At 40.6% G+C, this 17596-nt stretch overlaps 1 protein-coding gene across 1 annotated transcript in view; it reads left to right on the top strand.

Annotated features, from left to right (window-relative positions):
* ascc3 (activating signal cointegrator 1 complex subunit 3) overlaps nt 1-17596 on the top strand; it is a 522713-nt gene that overhangs the window by 214099 nt on the left and 291018 nt on the right. The window contains exon 14 of the mRNA XM_080192820.1: nt 2235-2369. Within this exon, the coding sequence (XP_080048946.1) occupies nt 2235-2369 (135 nt within the window). The remainder of the gene's footprint in view (nt 1-2234; nt 2370-17596) is intronic.

The following is a 17596-nucleotide window of genomic DNA, read 5'->3' as shown; positions in this document are numbered from 1 at the left end:
TGAGCATCAGCTTGAATTCCTTGAACACTTTTTTTTAAACAACTGTCCTGAACTTCTTAACCCACAGACTGCACAATCAGTAAGGATAGGCAACAACACCTCCTCCATGACCATCCTCAACACTGATGCCCCACAAGGCTGTGTCCTCAGTCCCCTAACATGCACCTCATACACCTATGGTTGTGTGGCCAAATTCCCCCCAACGCAATTTTCAAGTTTGCTGATGACACCACTGTAGTGGGTTGAATCTCAAACAATGACGAGACAGAGTACAGGAATGAGATAGAGAATCTAGAGAACTGGTGCAATGACAATAACCTTTCTCTCAATGTCAAAAAAATGAAGGAAATAGTCATCAACTTCAAGAAGCACATTGGAGAACATACACTATGGGACAAAGTAGAAATGGTTGAGAATTTCAAGTTTTTTAGGTATCCAGATCACCAACAATCTGACCCTTCATCCTGATACTATAGTTAAGAAAGCCACCAATGTCTCTACTTTCTCAGAAGACTAAGAAAATTTGGCACGTCAGCTACGACTCTCTCCAACCTTCACAGATGCACCATATGAAGCATTTTTTCTGGTTGTATCACAGTTTGGTATAGCTCCTGCTCTGCCCAAGACTGCAAGAAACTACAAAGTCGTGAATGAAGCCCAATCCAGCCTCCCGTCCGTTAACTCTGTCTCCATTTTCCGCTGCCTCGGAAAAGCATCCAGCATAATTAAGGACCCCGCACATCCTGGACATTCTCTCTTCCACCACCTTCCTTTGAGAAAAAAGTACAAAAGTCTGCAGTCATGTACCAACTGACTTAAAAACAGCTTCTTCTCTGCTGCCATCAGATTTCTGAATAGACCTAACTCACATTAAGTTGATCTTTCTTGACACCCTAGCTATGATTGTAACACTACGTTTTGCACACACTCCTTTTTCTTCTCTATAAACAGTATACTTTTTCTGTATAGCATGCAAAAAACAATGCTGTTCACTGTGTACTAATACGTGTGACAATAATTAATCAAATCAAATGTAATGATATGACATGATTATAATAACTGGCGAAAAGATAATCCACATTAAGGAAAATCTCATGATAGATCTTTGGTCAAGTTTCAGTTAAACACATATTGTAGCGTCACAAGGTAGTTATCGCTGCCATCTAATCTTATCGCTGCCATCTGACATGTACTCATGAAATTTGTTTTTGTGCACCATGCAATGATCATCAATTTTCGTTTTATGATCTGAAAGTTCAAAGTGATCCATATTTTTCTGTTGGGTATGACCATATTGCTGTACATAATGCCAGAAGCTTTGTTCAGCTTTGCTTATTCATCAGGTGAGAAGGATGTGGATTCTTGTCTTTCCTCATTTATGTTACAAACATTTTTTTACTTTGGTGAAGTTAGCACAAAGATTCAATCAATCTTAGGTCAGAGGGAATTCCACCAGCAACAGTTTGGTACGTACGATTTACACCAAAGGTGAATGGATGATGACTGAACCCCTTTGTTCGTGATGCCAGGTCTTGGTCAACTAAGTATTTGAGGATTTACTCATGCATTCTGCCAGAAGAATCGCACAAACAAGCCTAGAGTTAGGTTTGCTGTTAGCGGCATCAGTGAGTGGAAAGTCAATTGACATTTATGCAAAGTAGAATGCTAACATGCTTCCTCTCATAGTTGTTATGGCACAGCAGTTGGTAAATGTCAAACTGCCCAAATCCCAAAGGGACTTGAAACAATTGCCAGAATGGTTTTGCAATTTTGTGTATTATGAGGTTTTCTGAAAATCAGGAAGTAACTCTCGGATCAATTGCTATGATTTTGTATTAAACTGAAATATTTATTGAAATAAAGGAAATTTTAAAACTCTCAACACTTGGACACCTTCGCACAGTTAACAGTATTTTTTAAACCTTTCCATATAGATCTTGGCTGAGCTAAACCCCCTTCTGATGGCAGCAGTCTTGATAGATTTTCTAAACTACAAATTTCCAGTAACTTTACCACACAATGTCCTGCTGCTCTGAAGGTGCTCACTGAGGCCGACAGCACATTGGTTCTCCTTTGTAGTCTTTCTGTCTCTCATCCAATTAAAACAATCGCACCCCCACAAGCTTGTTTTCTAGTATATGAGAGTATGATAGTGATATAATAAAAAAAACTCTAATTTTCCTGACATAGCTCATGCTTTTGTTGAATTTAACTATTCCATTGTCTCTTCCTAGGTGATGGTGTTTGTGCATGCAAGAAATTCAACTGTACGGACAGCCATGGCTCTCCAAGAGATGGCAAAAAACCAGGGTGACATCATGTACTTTACGCCAAATCAAAGCCCTGACTATGGCTCTGCTGAAAAACAGGTACACTGTCAAGACAACATTCAGTTGAAGAAATGTGTGCATGTATTTATCCATAAAATTCCTCACGTCATAGTGCTAGCAGCTGGGAACCTTTATTGGAACCAGGCAGGCAGGTACAGTCACCATCAACCCTAACCCTAATTCTTGCCCCTTATCCAGATCAATTTTGGCCTTCCCTTATCCTCTGGTACAGATACTTGCCTGGCCCAGACCCCAGTACTGGAGCCCACTTACGATGCTGGGCAGTTTCTTATGCCTCTGCTCACTTGGTGCATCACACACCACACAGTAAACCTCAAAAGACGGAATTCATTTGCAGATAAATGTACTGATTTGATTGAATTTTTTGATGAAACAATGAAGAAGGTTATTTGAGGTAGTAGAGGTGATGTTTTGCAGCTGGACTTTCTGAAGACATTTAATAAAGATTTACATAATAGACTGGTAAGCAAAATAAAAGCATGTGGAATTGCAACAGCAGCATGGATGTGAAACTAGCTATGGTGCAGAAAGCAGTTATAAGTAGTAAATGGTTGTTTCTTGCTGACCAGTAAGTAACGGTCTCCTCCAGGAGTTGGTGTCAGGACTTTGTTCTTTTCAACATCAGTTAATGACCTGGACTTGGTATAACAGGCACAATTTCAGAGCTTGCAGATGACATAAACTTAGAAATGTAAGAAACGATAGCATATCTGAGGGGAATGACTGATGAAATGGTAACACAAATGGCAGATGAAACTTAATGCAGCCAAGTATGATGTGATGCATTTAGGAAGGAAAGATTATGAAAGGCAATATAAACAAACTGTACAATTTTGAAGGAGATATGGGAAAAGGAAGATCCTATTACAATGTAGGTTTCTATTTTACTTTTTGCTTTCAGGCAGTAATGGTTTATCATTCTGCCATTCACACTTCCTATAGACACATCTTACACTGCTTTACTTATCCCATTACCATTTCCTTTGGCTTTATACTATTATCCCTTTTGTAATTTAATCCATTCAACCTATCACATACGTTTTCCCTTTTGTTACTTTTCCTACTTGCATCCCTTTGGCATTCTGGCAATAGTACTGAAGACTTGTGCTCCATAACTTGGCACCTGCTTAGCCTAGCCAAGCTGTTCCAGTACAGATACACGCACTGACGTCAACACAGCAATGTGGAAATTTGCCCTGGAATGTCCTGTCCACAAAAAGCAGGACAAATTCAACTTGGCAAACTACTTCCTCATCAGTCTACCCTGGATCATCAGTAATGTAATGGAAAGGGCCATCAACAGTGATATCAAGTGGCATTTACTCAGCAATAACCTGCTCACTGCGCTGAGTTCGGGTTCTTATCTGCTGCTGACCTCATTACTACCTTGGGTTAAACATTGATAAAAACATAAGAACGTAAGAAATAGGAGCAGGAGTAGGCCATCTAGCCCTTCGAGCCTGCCCTGCCATTCAATGAGATCATGGCTGATCTGAAGTGGATCAGTTCCACTTTCCCAGTTTCTCCCCATAACCCTTAATCCCCTTGCCTGTCAAAAACCTATCTACCCATAACTTACTAACATTCTCTGTGTCATTCTTTCAGTGAGTAATTGGAATTTTGAATATCTCTTTGAATGTTATCAGTCTCAACAAAGATTGTCGCAGAACTGTGGCCTCTTTTTGGGATTTTGAACCGACAGCCTGAGCGAGTACAGCAGCCAAAGTTTACACAAACAGGATTTCACAGTGACTTTTGCTGTATTTATTGGAAACTCAAGTATGACTATGATTTGTTGCTGAATCTTTCCTTGAATGGGATGATTTAACTTTGTGTGCCTTACAACAGTCAACAGAGGTTAATTTGAAGGTGATAGCAGAGAAGTTGGAAACAATTTTAAATATAGGTGCTACAGAAGCACAAATAGAAATCTCTACAGAGACCGTAGCATAGAATCCCTGCAATGCAGGAGGAGGCCATTCAGCCCATTGGGCCTGCACCAACACAATCCCACCCAGGCCCTATCCCCATGACCTCATATATTTACCTTGATAATCCATGTATTTACTTTAATGATCCTCCTGACACTAAGGGTCAATTTAGCACCTAACCCGCACATCTTTGGAGTGTGGGAGGAAACCCACGCAGACATGGGGAGAATGTGCAAACTACAGACCGTGACCCAAGGCTGGAATTGAACTCGGTTCCCTGGTGCTGTGAGACAGCAGTGCAAACCATTGTGCCACTGTGCCGCCCTAATGTGGCATAAAAGTATGAAAAGCTTTATTTTGCACAGTTTTCAGGCATTGTTCGTCCTACATCTGTATATAACTATGCATGCAATATTTGCAGCATCACTTAGCAGTCACCCTCTAGCATACGTTTCAGTAACTTGCTCTGAAAGTAGAATGGCTTTTGGCTCTGTTATTTTCTGGCAATATGAATATGAGAAGAATGTATTAATATTACTGGAGGCACCGTCTGATTTTTCTCATTCATCATCAGTGAAAGAAAATCTCCCTTTCTCTATGTTTCCTTAACTGCCAGCTTCAAAATATATTTTGGTGTGTACTTCCAGCATGAGAGAGTTGGACATTAAGGCAACTAATTAGATTAGTGGATAATTTTTCACCTTCAGACCTTTTAGTGCGAAGCTTTGCTTGTCCATCTCATTAATTTTTAAAAATTGCCACTGGACCATAAAAGTAGTTTTGATAAATACTTTGGAATTAGAATTGGAAGAGTGATGTATAGTATGACACTAAGAAAATATATATGAGGTTAAATTTACGTAAAATGATTGCTGCTGTCGTGGATTTTAAAAAAACACCCAAATTTGATAAATGTGCTGCGGTAAAACATGACTGCCTGAACTGCCTGAGGACAACATTTTCAACAATACTGAATAAAAATTGATCCTTTGTTTAGAACTGATTATTGTATTGCAGTAAGATGCATTTTATTAAAAGGAAATTACTTTATGAAAGCAAAAATGTTGTTTTAAAATTAAAAAAGAGAAAACGCAGGAAATACACAACAGGTCAGACGTCATCTGTGGGGAGAGAAATAGTTAACGTTTTAGGCCAACAACCTATCAAAATTATAATGTTAGGAACCTGTACAAGGTGGCTCCTGTGCAATAGTTTTGTTTTAATTCATTTCTGGGGTACAATAAATTGAAATGAAGAACATTTCAAGTTGGTGAAGGACACAACATTCTGCAAATTTTCCACCTGTTCTACATAAGTTGTACAAGAATGAAAGGTAAAATCTGCCAGTAAAGATCACTGATGGGTAAAGGGACAATGGTGAGAACAAGGTAATGGAGATTGAGATGCTGATGGAAGTTGAGCCATGAAACACAAGTTATTCTGAATTTTATTTTCTAAATATTGAAAAGATATCACCCAAAACGGCATGTGTAATTTATATTTTTTCTGAAATGTCAAAACCTAAAAATTCTAAGACTTTATCACGTTGTCATTTAAGAATATAATTTGTTCTCTTTTCCTCAACCTTCCTTGATGATAAACCACATGTTGTTAATAATGAAGTTACCAGCTGTCATCAATTACATATGTTGTATAAAGCATTTAGAAATCTAAGATGGTAAAATTCCTCCACACTCCAGTGCTAATATTCTCCAAGTACTCAAATTGTAAGTTTTTTTAGCTTATTTTGGCTTTTTTATTACTACTATAACAAAACTGTAAGCAAGATGCGAATCACTGAGCATAAACTAAATGAAGTGTATAATTGTTATTTTATATCATATTATTTCCACTGCTTGCCCATGATCTTAAGACATCCTAGGGGTCTTGGGCAAAAGAAGGGCATCAGGAGGTAACCAAAACTGAAGCCCTTTGATTGACTAAAGATACTGGGCATAAAAATGAAGCAGAAAAGAGAAGCTTTTTTTAAGAAAAAACAGGTTTGTAATATAGTAGAGAATCAAACAGAATTCCAAAAGTATTGAGAAATGACAAAAAACCTGCACAATAAAAGTTAGCTGATAGCACAAAGGAGAATACTAATGTATTTTATAAACCTATGAAGAGCTAAAGGATGGCAATTGATGGGGTAAGTTGGTAAGCGACCAAAAGAAACTTGTGGAGATAGCAGGCATGGCTGAGGTAGTAACTTAACATTTTTTCATCTGTCTTTACTAAAGATGTTGCCAGCAGCTCAGTATGTTAGCTTGTGGTCGAGAAATTGGATATAGTAGAAATAAAGGATATGTAAATATGCCTATTGCACATAGATTTACCACTGTTCATCTTATCTAACAAGACAAGTGTAACAATAATGCTTGAGGTGAATCAGTTCTCCTTAATTTAGTGCTAGTTTCTGCTTGTCAAGTTAATCTTTTTAAATTTTAAACACTTATGGGCCCAACTAGAATTTCATCTCGATGAGCTCTTCCTTTGACTTTTGGCTGTACTTCTGAACCCCGCTGTGCTATTTTGCTGTTTTCTTATTATTTGTCAGAACATTGTAGCAGAAACTTGCTACTGGATGATTGGAATCACAGTTGTCTAACCTGTGGCATTTGTTACCAATACTGATATTGCAGTGACTTATTTCGAACCATCTTGCAAAACAAAATTGAGGTTACAATACTCTTCTGTGTCCTTAAGAATGTAATATAGCAAAATATAACGCAATGTATTTCTGTGGGTTGATGGGGGGGGGTTTGAAAGAATAATTTGAAATTTTACAACTTCAATCAACATTCATCCCGTGTTCATGTTATAGTCTGATTCACTGACAATCTTGAGCTTTCTAATCATAGATGTTCATCATCAATTGAAACTGATATACAGTAAACTTACCACTGAGCAAACCAATCAAGATTATACTACATAAGTGGGCTTCTGTCTTTTCAAATGTGTTTAAAATCAATATTATTTGCAGCCTCATTCTTCAAATTGGACAACCTACATCAATGACAGTCTACCACAAAAAATTATGACAGTAATCTCAGGATTATTCCTCGTGCCACATGTGGCAGGGAGACAGTACAGTTGAACACTTGTCTAAAGAGTTGGTGTGGGAGGGAGGGCTTTCGATATATGGATCACTGGGATGCCTTCTGGGGAAGGTGGTGTCTGTATAAGGAGGACAGGTTGCACCTGAACTGGAAGGGCGCCAATATCTGGGGCGGGAGGTTTACTAGTGCTGTTCGGGAGGTTTCAAACTAGTGTGGCAGTGAAGTGGGAACCAGTTCAGCAGGTCAGTAAGTGTAGGAACTGGGGAAAAATGTGAGACTCAGATAAACATAGTACAGGATAAGAGCAGGTAGAGGGAGGCCGTAGGGTCCGGCAGAACGATAGATCTGGAGTGCATTTGCTTCAATGCAAGAGGCATAACAGGTAAAACAGATGAACTGGGATCCTGAATTATGGCATGGAATTATGATATTGCAATTACAGAGACATGGTTAAAGGAGGGACAGAACTGGCAGCTTAACATTCCGGGATATCTTTATTTTAAATGTTTCAGAAGGGGAAACAAAAGAGGTGGGGGAGTTGCATTGCTGATTTAAGGAGCAAATCACAGCTGTGTTGAGGGAGGAGACATTGGAGGGATCTTGTAGTGAGGCATTATGGATGGAGCTCAGGAATTAGAAGAATGAAATCACAATGTTGGGAGTATACTGTAGACCTCCCAATAGCCCGCAGGAGACAGAGAAGCAGTTGTGTAGTCCGATACTGAAAATGTGTAAAAAAAAAAGCAAAGTAGTTGTGATGAGTGACTTTAACTTTGTCATACTGATTGGGATTCCCTTACAGCCAGGGCTTGGATGGAGAGCAATTTATTAGATGTGCCCAGGAGGGCTTTTTGATACAGGATGTTGCTAATCCAACTAGGGAGAGTGGGCCTTACTAGACTTGGTATTGGGGAATGACCAGGCCAAGTGATTAATGTTTGAGTGGGCTTAGCGACCACAATTCCATAAGATTTCATTGATAAAGTCATTGATAAAGATGAGTGGCCAATTATACCCAAATTAGACAGGAACTGGGGAATGTGGATTGAGAGTGGCTTTTTGAGGGCATACCATGCCTGGCATGTGGGAGACTTTTAAAGACCAGTTGATTGAAGTGCAGCTCAGATATGTCTCCACAAAAATGAAGGATAGAAATGACAGGATTTGCAATCGTAGATGACAAGCTTGGTCAAAAGGAAAAAGGAAGCATATGATAGATAGGTCTAGGTATCCAAAAATGTTCGAAGGCCTTGAAGAATATAATGAAAGTAGGAAGGAACATAAATATGGAATTTGGAGGGCTAAAAAAGGCCATGAAATGTCTTTAGCAAACAGGCCCAAAGAGAATCCCAAGACTTTTTATGCATATATTAGGAGCAAGAAGGTAACAAGAGAAAGTGTAGGTGCACTCAAGGACAATGGAGGGAAGTTGTGTGGAGCCATGAAGTGGGTGAGATCCATAGGAAATAGAACCATAGAAAATTACAGCTCAGAAACAGGCCTTTTAGCCCTTCTTGTCTGTGCCAAACCATTTTTTGCCTAGTCCCACTGACTTGCACTTGGACCATATCCCTCCACATCCCTCTCATCCATGAACCCGTCAAAGTTTTTCTTAAATGTTAAAAGTAACTCCGCATTTACCACTTTATCTGGCAGCTCATTCCACACTCCCACCACTATCTGCGTGAAGAAGCCCCACCCCCCCCCCTGCCCCCCAAGTATTCCTTAATGAGTATTTTAAGAACATAAGAACATAAGAAATAGGAGCAGGAGTAGGCCATCTAGCCCTTCGAGCCTGCCCCGCCATTCAATAAGATCATGGCTGATCTGTTGTAGCTCAGTTCCACTTTCCCGCCCGCCCTCTCCCCATAACCCTTAATCCCCTCTCTTATCAAGAACCCATCAACCCGCTTCTTAAAAATATTTAGCGAGGCAGCCTCCACCACTTCAACGGGCAGAGAATTCCAGAGATTCACCACCCTTTGAGTGAAGAAGTTCCTCCTCAACTCCGTTCTAAACCGCCTCCCCTTTATCTTGAGGCTGTGCCCCCTAGTCCTACTGTCTTTTTTGAGCGGGAAGAGTCTCTCCACCTCTATCCTATCCATCCCATTCATCATCTTATACGTCTCAATGAGATCTCCCCTCATTCTTCTAAACTCTAACGAGTACAAGCCTAGTTTATTCAGCCTCTCCTCATAGCTCAATCCCCTCAACTCCGGTATCAGCCTAGTAAACCTCCTCTGCACTCCCTCCAGGGCCAAAATATCCTTGCGCAGGTGCGGCGCCCAAAACTGCACACAGTACTCCAGCTGCGGCCTCACCAATGCCCTATACAGCTGCAGCAAGACCTCCCTACTTTTATATTCAATCCCCCTCGCTATGAAGGCCAGCATCCCATTTGCCTTCCTGACCACCTGCTGCACCTGCAAGCTGCCCATCACTTACTAGTCCATTTTCTTCCAAATGTGCACATATTCTGTCCCTCGGTCTCTTCCCCTCAGTATCTTCTCCAAAAGCTTTCCCACCACTAATTTTCTGGATTATTCCTGCTTCCTTTCTTAAACAAGGGAACAATATTGGCTATTCTACAGTCCTCTCAAACCTTGCCAGTGGTCAGAGAGGATGTGAAAATATCTTTTAAGGCCCAGCTATTTCTTCTATTGCCTCCCACAGTAACGTGGGATAGATCCCATTCAACCCCAGGTATTTGTCTACCTTAATGCAATTTAAGACACTCAGCGCTTCCTCCTTCAATATATTGACATTTGCTGGAGTGTTCACTCACCTATCCCTGACCTCAACATCTGTCATGTCCTTCTCCTTGGTGACAATATTCACCAAGGAGAAGGACATGACAGATGTTGAGGTCAGGGATAGGTGAGTGAACACTCCAGCAAATGTCAATATATTGAAGGAGGAAGCGCTGAGTGTCTTAAATTGCATTAAGGTAGACAAATACCTGGGGTTGAATGGGATCTATCCCACGTTACTGTGGGAGGCAATAGAAGAAATAGCTGGGCCTTAAAAGATATTTTCACATCCTCTCTGACCACTGGCAAGGTTTGAGAGGACTGTAGAATAGCCAATATTGTTCCCTTGTTTAAGAAAGGAAGCAGGAATAATCCAGAAAATTAGTGGTGGGAAAGCTTTTGGAGAAGATACTGAGGGGAAGAGACCGAGGGACAGAATATGTGCACATTTGGAAGAAAATGGACTAGTAAGTGACGGGCAGCATTGTTTTGATTGGTGTTTTTGATGAGGTGACAAAGATAATTGATGAGCGAAGGGCTGTGATTGTAGTTTCCTGGATTTTAGTAAGGTGTTTGACAAGGTTCCACATTGGCAGACTGGCACAAAAACTAAATCGTATGGGATTCAGAGTAGGCAGGCTGGATGGATACAGAACTGGTTTGGCTAGAGAAGACAGAGACTAGCATTGGAGTAGTGTTTTTCAGAATGGAGCCCTATAGCTAGTGGTGTTCCACAGGGTTCAGTGCTGGGCCCCATATTGTTTGTAGTACATATAAATGATCTGGAGGAAAATGTAGGTGACTAGTAAGTTTGTAGATGACATGAAGATTGATGGAATAGCTGATAGTGCTGGGGATGGTCAGAGGATACAACAGGATAAAGCTGGATTGGAGATCTGCGTACAGAAATGGCAAACAGAGTTTAATCCAGGTAAATGTGAGATGATTTGACTTGATTTCTTATTGTTACGTGAATTAGTACACAATGAAAAGTATTGTTTCTTGCACACTATACATACAGAATAGAGAAGGGGAGAGTGCAGAATGTAGTGTTACAGTGATTGTTAGGGTGTAGAGAAAGATCAACTAAATGCAAGGAAGGTCCATTGAAAAATCTGATGCCAGCAGGGAAGGAGCTGTTCTTGAGCCAGTTGGTACATTTTCTCAGACTTCTGTCTCTTTTTTCTGATAGAAGAATATGGAGGAGAATACGTCTGGGTGCATGAGGTCCTTAATTATGCTGGCTGCTTTTCCAAGCTAATGGGAAATGTAGACTGAGTCTTTGGATGAGTTGATGATTTGAGTGATATACTGGGCTTTATTCACAACCCTTTGTAATTTCTTGAGGTGTTGGTCAGAGCAGGAGCCATACCAAGCTGTGATACAACCAGAAAGAATGCTTTTTGTGGTGCATCTGTAAAGCTTGGTGAGAGTCATAGCTGGCATGCCAAATTTCCTTAGCCACCTGAGAAAGTAGAGGTGTTGGTGAGCTTTCTTAACTATAGCATTGGCATGGAGGAACCAGGCTAGGTTGTTGGTGGTCTGGACACCTAAAAACTTGATGCTCTTGACCATTTCTATTTCACCCCCATTGACATGGACAGGGGCATGTTCTCCACTACACTTCCTGAAGTGAATGACGATCTTCTTTGTTTTATTGACGTTGAGGGAGAGTCGTTGCACCAGTTCACCAAATTCACTATCTTTTTCCTGTACTCCGACTTGTCATTGTTTGAGATCTGACACACCACCGTGGTGTCATCAGCAAATTTGAAAATTGAATTGAGGGGAATTTGGTCACACAGCAATAGTTATATAAGGAGTTTAGTAAGGGGCTGAGAATACAGCCTTATGGGGCACCCATGTTGGGGATATCATGGATGTGGTGTTGTTGCTTATCCTTATTGATTGCGATCTTTGGGTTAGGAAATTCAGGATCCGGTCACAGACAGAGGAGCCAAGCCCCAAGCCGTGGAGTTTGGAGATGAGTTTTATAGGAATAATGGTGTTGGGCTGAGCTGTAGTTTATAAATAGGGGCCTGACATCGGTGTTTTTATTATCTGGCTGTTCCAGGAATGAGTGAAAGGCCAGGGGGATCGCATTTGCTGTGGACTTGTTGCGGCAGTAGGCAAACTATAGTGGATCCAGGCAGTTCTCTTTGACAGATTCTCCCGTTTCAGTTTTTTGCTTGTAAGCCAGGTGCATTTTGGAGGATCAAATTTATGTATGAATTATACTGTAAATGGCTGAACCCTTAGGAACATTAGCATTCAGAGGGATCTGGGCACACAGTCCACAGATCCCTAAAAGTGGCAACGTAGGTCGCCAAGATGATTAAGAAAGCATATGGCATGTTTGCCTTCAGCCAGGGCACTGAGTACAAGAGTTGGGAAATCATGTTGCAGCTATATAAAACCTTGGTTAGGCTGCATTTAGAATATTGTGTGCAGTTCTGGTCACCACACTACCAGAAGGAAAGAATGCAATAAAGTTTGTTGCCTGGTCTCAAGAATGTTGGCTATGAAGAGAGGTTGACTAAACTAGATTTGTTTCACTGGAAAGAAAGGTTGGGGGCAACTTTCTAGAGGTCTACAAAATTATGAGAGGTATAAGCAGGGTGGTTGGTTAGAGGCTTTTTCTCAGGGTGGAAGTGTTAATTATAAGGGGCACAGGTTCAAGGTGAGAGGGGGAAAGATTAAGGGAGATGCGCAGGAGAATTTTTTTATCACAATGGTGGGTGCCTGGAACGCACTCCAGAGGAGGTGATGGAAGCAGGCACGCTCACAACTTTTAAGAGACATCTGGATGGGTCCATGAGTAGGGAGGGAATAGATGGATATGGACTGAGTAAGGGCAGATGGTTTTCTTTTTGGCTTAGTTAAGGCATCACGATTGGCACAGCCTTGGAGGGCTGAAAGGCCTGTTCTTGTGCTATACTTTTCTTTGTTCAAATGAATTAATTTTAAACACTGAGGTTGCTTCAGAATAGATCATGAGGTCAGTGGTCAGATTCAATGATTCTTTCCTTTCAGAATCTGTACAACTGTCATGAGATTCCTTTTCATCCAGCTGTATCAACCTATAAATAATTAATTAAAGTAAGTCAACTCCTGATAGCTGCTTTCTTGCAAATACAGATCACTTAAACTTGAGCCTTTGGACATTGAGTTTGAGATCTTTGCATCAGAAGGCAACAGTGATGGAGCAATTAAAATTAAGGATGCAGAAGACGCCAGAAGTAGAAAAGCACAGGTATCTCAGAGTATTTCACTTTCTCTCACTCACAAACTCCAAGTGTAAGAAGATCTCTGAAGTCCTCTGACAGGAGATGTCACTTTCACGAGGGGGATTCCCTTTTGTAGTCTGAAAGAGCAACAAGTGCAACCTGGCCACTTAGGACTACATTATTTGATTTGATTTGATTTATTATTGTCACACATATTAACATATGGTGAAAAGTATTGTTCTTACATGCTATATAGACAAAACACACCATTCGTAGAGAAGGAAATGAGAGAGTGCAGAATTTAGTGTTACAGTCATAGCTCGGGTGCAGAGAAAGATCAACTTAATCTGAGGTAAGTCCAGTCAAAAGTCTGACAGCAGCAGAGAAGTAGCTGTCCTTGAGTCGGTTGGTACATGACCTCAAACTTTTATATCTAATGGCAGCTCCAGAGCAGATTGGACAATTCATTTGTCAATACAATCCAGTAAGCCTTGAGAACCTCCTCATTTTACCAGATCTGCACACTCAGGCCCTTTTTTTTAAAACGGCCTTATTTCTCGGTCTCCGAACCTTCCTGGAAATCTCAAATGCCTCATAAAGCTTTGTGTTCATTCAGTTTCATGCTCTAGCATCCTTAACTAGCCTATGATTGACACGTTGTATCAATTATATAGCAGACAGGATTTTTGTTTATTTTTTCCCTTCACGATTGAATACATCTCAAGAACTTGCTTTGTTCTTAACCACGATATTTAACGTTGCAGTTAGAAAAGAAGACGTGAAACCTCCTGCCTGGTGTGAAACTCATCCAGAATAAAATTGTTTATAAATGTTGCTGCTGGAATCAATCAAGTGGGTTACTTTGTTCTGATGATTTTGAATTTCGAGTAGTGCTTAAATTGTGTTCATCCAGGCAACTGGTGAGCTATCCATTACGCTCTTGATTTATGGTGGAATGACATTTGAGAGTCTGGAAATGAATTAAGTGTTGGTGGTGTGGATTGCTGTCAGTACACATTGATGGTAGAGATAGTAAATGTTGAAGGGGAGGAGTGCTGACCAAGCTGACTGCTTCATCCTGGATGGTGTTGAGCTCCTTGATGGAGTTGCATTCATAGGCAAGTGGAAAGTATTCCAACACATTCCTGACTTGTGCCTTGAAGGTGTGGAAAGGCTTTTGGGAGTCCAGAAGTGAGTTACTCACCAAATAATTCCCACCTTCTGACCTGCTCTTGTAATCGCAGTATTTACATAGCTGATCTAATTAGGTTTCAGGTCAATAGTAATCTCACGGATTAATGGTGTCAGTGCTATTTCATTATCAAGGGGAGGTAGTCAAACTTGCTCTTGGTGATCATAACTGTTTGCACTTATGTGTTGTGATTGTTACTTGCCACTTATTAAGTCTGAGCGTTGGCCAGGTTCTGTTGCATGGACTGCTTCCTAATCTTCAGAATTGTAAATGGAGCTCAATGCTGCAATCATCAGTGAACATTCCCACTTCTGAACTTATAACACCCGGAAGGTCAGTGATTGGACATAAGACACTGCCCTGATGATTTCATGCAGCAGTGTTCTGGAACTACCGGAGTTGAGGGGGTTGAACTATGAGGAGAGGCTGACTACACTAGGCTTGTACTCGTTAGAGTTTAGAAGGATGAGGGGAGATCTCATTGAGACGTATAAGATGATGAATGGGATGGATAAGATAGAGGTGGAGAGGCTCTTCCCGCTCAGAAAGGACAGTAGGACTAGAGGGCACAGCCTCAAGATAAGGGGGGGGGGCAGTTTAGAACGGAGTTGAGGAGGAATTTCTTCACTCAAAGGGTGGTGAATCTCTGGAATTCTCTGCCCGTTGAAGTGGTGGAGGCTGCCTCGCTAAATATATTTAAGACGCGGGTAGATAGGTTTTGCATAGGCAAGGGGATTAAGGGTTATGGGGAGAAGGCAGGAAAGTGGAACTGAGCCACTTCGGATCAGCCATGATCTTATTGAATGGCGGGGCAGGCTCGAAGGGCTAGATGGCCTACTCCTGCTCCTATTTCTTATGTTCTTATGAACTGGGTTATTTGGGTTCAGCAACTACAATCATCTTCCTTTTTGCGGAGTATGACTTCAGCCATTGGAAAATTCTCCCCCCAATCCCATTGACTTCTGCTTTACTAAAGCTGCTTGATGCTTTACTTGATGAAATGGTACCTTGATGTCAAGGGCAAGTACTTTCGCCTCAATTTCTGGAATTCAGCTCTTTCGTTGATGCTTGGACTATGGCTGCATTAGGTCTGGAGCTGACTGGTTGTGGTTGAAGTCAAATTGAGCAACAATGAGCAGGTTATTGGTGATTAAATGACACTTGCTAGTACTATAGATTAGACCTTCCGTGACTTTGCTGATGATTTAGGGTACACTGATAAGACAGAAGTTGGCTGTTTTAGATTTGTCTTGCTTTTTTGTGGAAGAACATACAGCGCATTTTTCTACTTTATTGGGTGGATGCCAATTTTGTAGCCATAAGGACAGTTTGGCTGGAGTGCTGAAGACGTGCAACAGAATTAGCCATGCTTCTAGCCAGAGTATTTAGCTTTATTGCATCCAGTTTGCTCAGCTGGTCCTTGACATCATGTTGAGTGCAATTGTATATTAATTGTATTTAATTGTGTATATAAATTAAGGTCATTAATTGAGGATTCATTAGTGCTTACCCCAATAAGCCGGAACAGGCTGAAACATGGTGGTTTGTTAGGAGGTACAAGTATCTCTGTAAATTAATACATATAACTTTGTGTAAAGATTGGCTTCAGTCCGTCCTTCACCTGGATTTCTGAGATATAATAGAGTAAATTGAATTGGCTGAGCATTGGCAGCTGTGATGGTGGGAATCTCAGGAGGAGGCTGAGATCATCCACTCGGCACTTCTCTCTGATGGAAGTTACTGGGGCATCATTTCAACTTGAGGCTTGAATTGACAGCTTGAAAGAGTCTCCCAAGCATTATACATTTTCTACTACAAGAAATGCAGAAGCTGATACTTCTGAGAATATTTGAATCTTCAGACTACCAGCACTTCCAAAGTATTTTACGTTCCAGGTGCAAATTCTGTATTTTACATTCTGCAATTCTTAATCTAAAACAAATGCTGATTATAACAGTGATTAAACCTCCGAGCTATCAAATATGACTTCTTCACTGCAACGTGAACATTGTGCTATCAAAATAAATGCATGTTCTTGTTTCGCTTACTTTTTTACTTGTATTATTTGAGGTTTATGAGATTATCATACTCTGGGACTGTGGCTTTAAATTTAGGGTAAATGAAGGGAGTAATGACCTACACTGAAGCCTGCCTGACAGTAAGCCTGGCTGTTTTGATTGTTAGAGATAAAAAGAAGTCCCAGAAAGGTGTTGAAGAATTGTAAATGGTTGTGCTGTAATCTGTCCATTTACTTATAAGATGAATGGTATTTGGGATCAGTAGTAATTTTCGTTTCTACCTGGATGTAAAGTTAATATGTTTCACATTACCAAGGGGGAGGGGGCAGTGGAAGCCATTTTGTGAGTTCAGGTTACAGGCTTTCCCACCTATCTATCAATATCACAGACAGCCATTGTTATATGTGGTCAGCAGAGTGAAGCTCTGCTTGACTTATGCAGCTGGGTATGGGAGGAATAAAGTGTCACGTTGAAGAGAAGAATCCTGCAGTTATCTCGGGATTCCTGGGGACTCATCTTGGCATTGCCCAGTGGAAGAAGAATCATTGGAACAAGCTTTACCACTGATGGTGGATTTAAAGAAGTCACCAAAAACTAATGAAAGCATCTGGACACGATCACTTAAAGTTAACACTCAATGAAGCAGGGATAGAGGAATCCATTGGAAGCCAGGACCAACTGTGGACTGCTTGCTATGACAAATGTCATTATTTGGGGAGTGTAATGTATGATAAGAATAAAAGGAGGTTGTTCCTCTCTCTCTTTTAAAGTACACGTGTTAATCTTTTAGTTATTTATTACAGGAAAAGTTTCAAAATATGAAGTTATGCTTGCCATTCTTTCAGCTCTGACCTGTAAGTTTAAATTTCTGTTTAAATGTTGTCAGTCTCCACAGAGGTTGTAATACATTCTCATCCCCTATCTTTTCTAACAATTTTGACAATTTCAACCTAAGTTTTACATTATTACGTAGCTACCCAATTCATTCTTTATAATTGATTTGCTTTGCTCACATAATCCAATCCTCTGCTTACAATTATGAGCTATGTTCAGTTAAAAATATTTATT

Source organism: Carcharhinus amblyrhynchos, chromosome 7, assembly GCF_965287045.1.
Source record: "Carcharhinus amblyrhynchos chromosome 7, sCarAmb.v2.hapA, whole genome shotgun sequence".
NCBI classification, from domain to species: Eukaryota; Metazoa; Chordata; class Chondrichthyes; order Carcharhiniformes; family Carcharhinidae; genus Carcharhinus; species Carcharhinus amblyrhynchos.
This window is presented reverse-complemented; position numbering and strand designations above follow the sequence as displayed.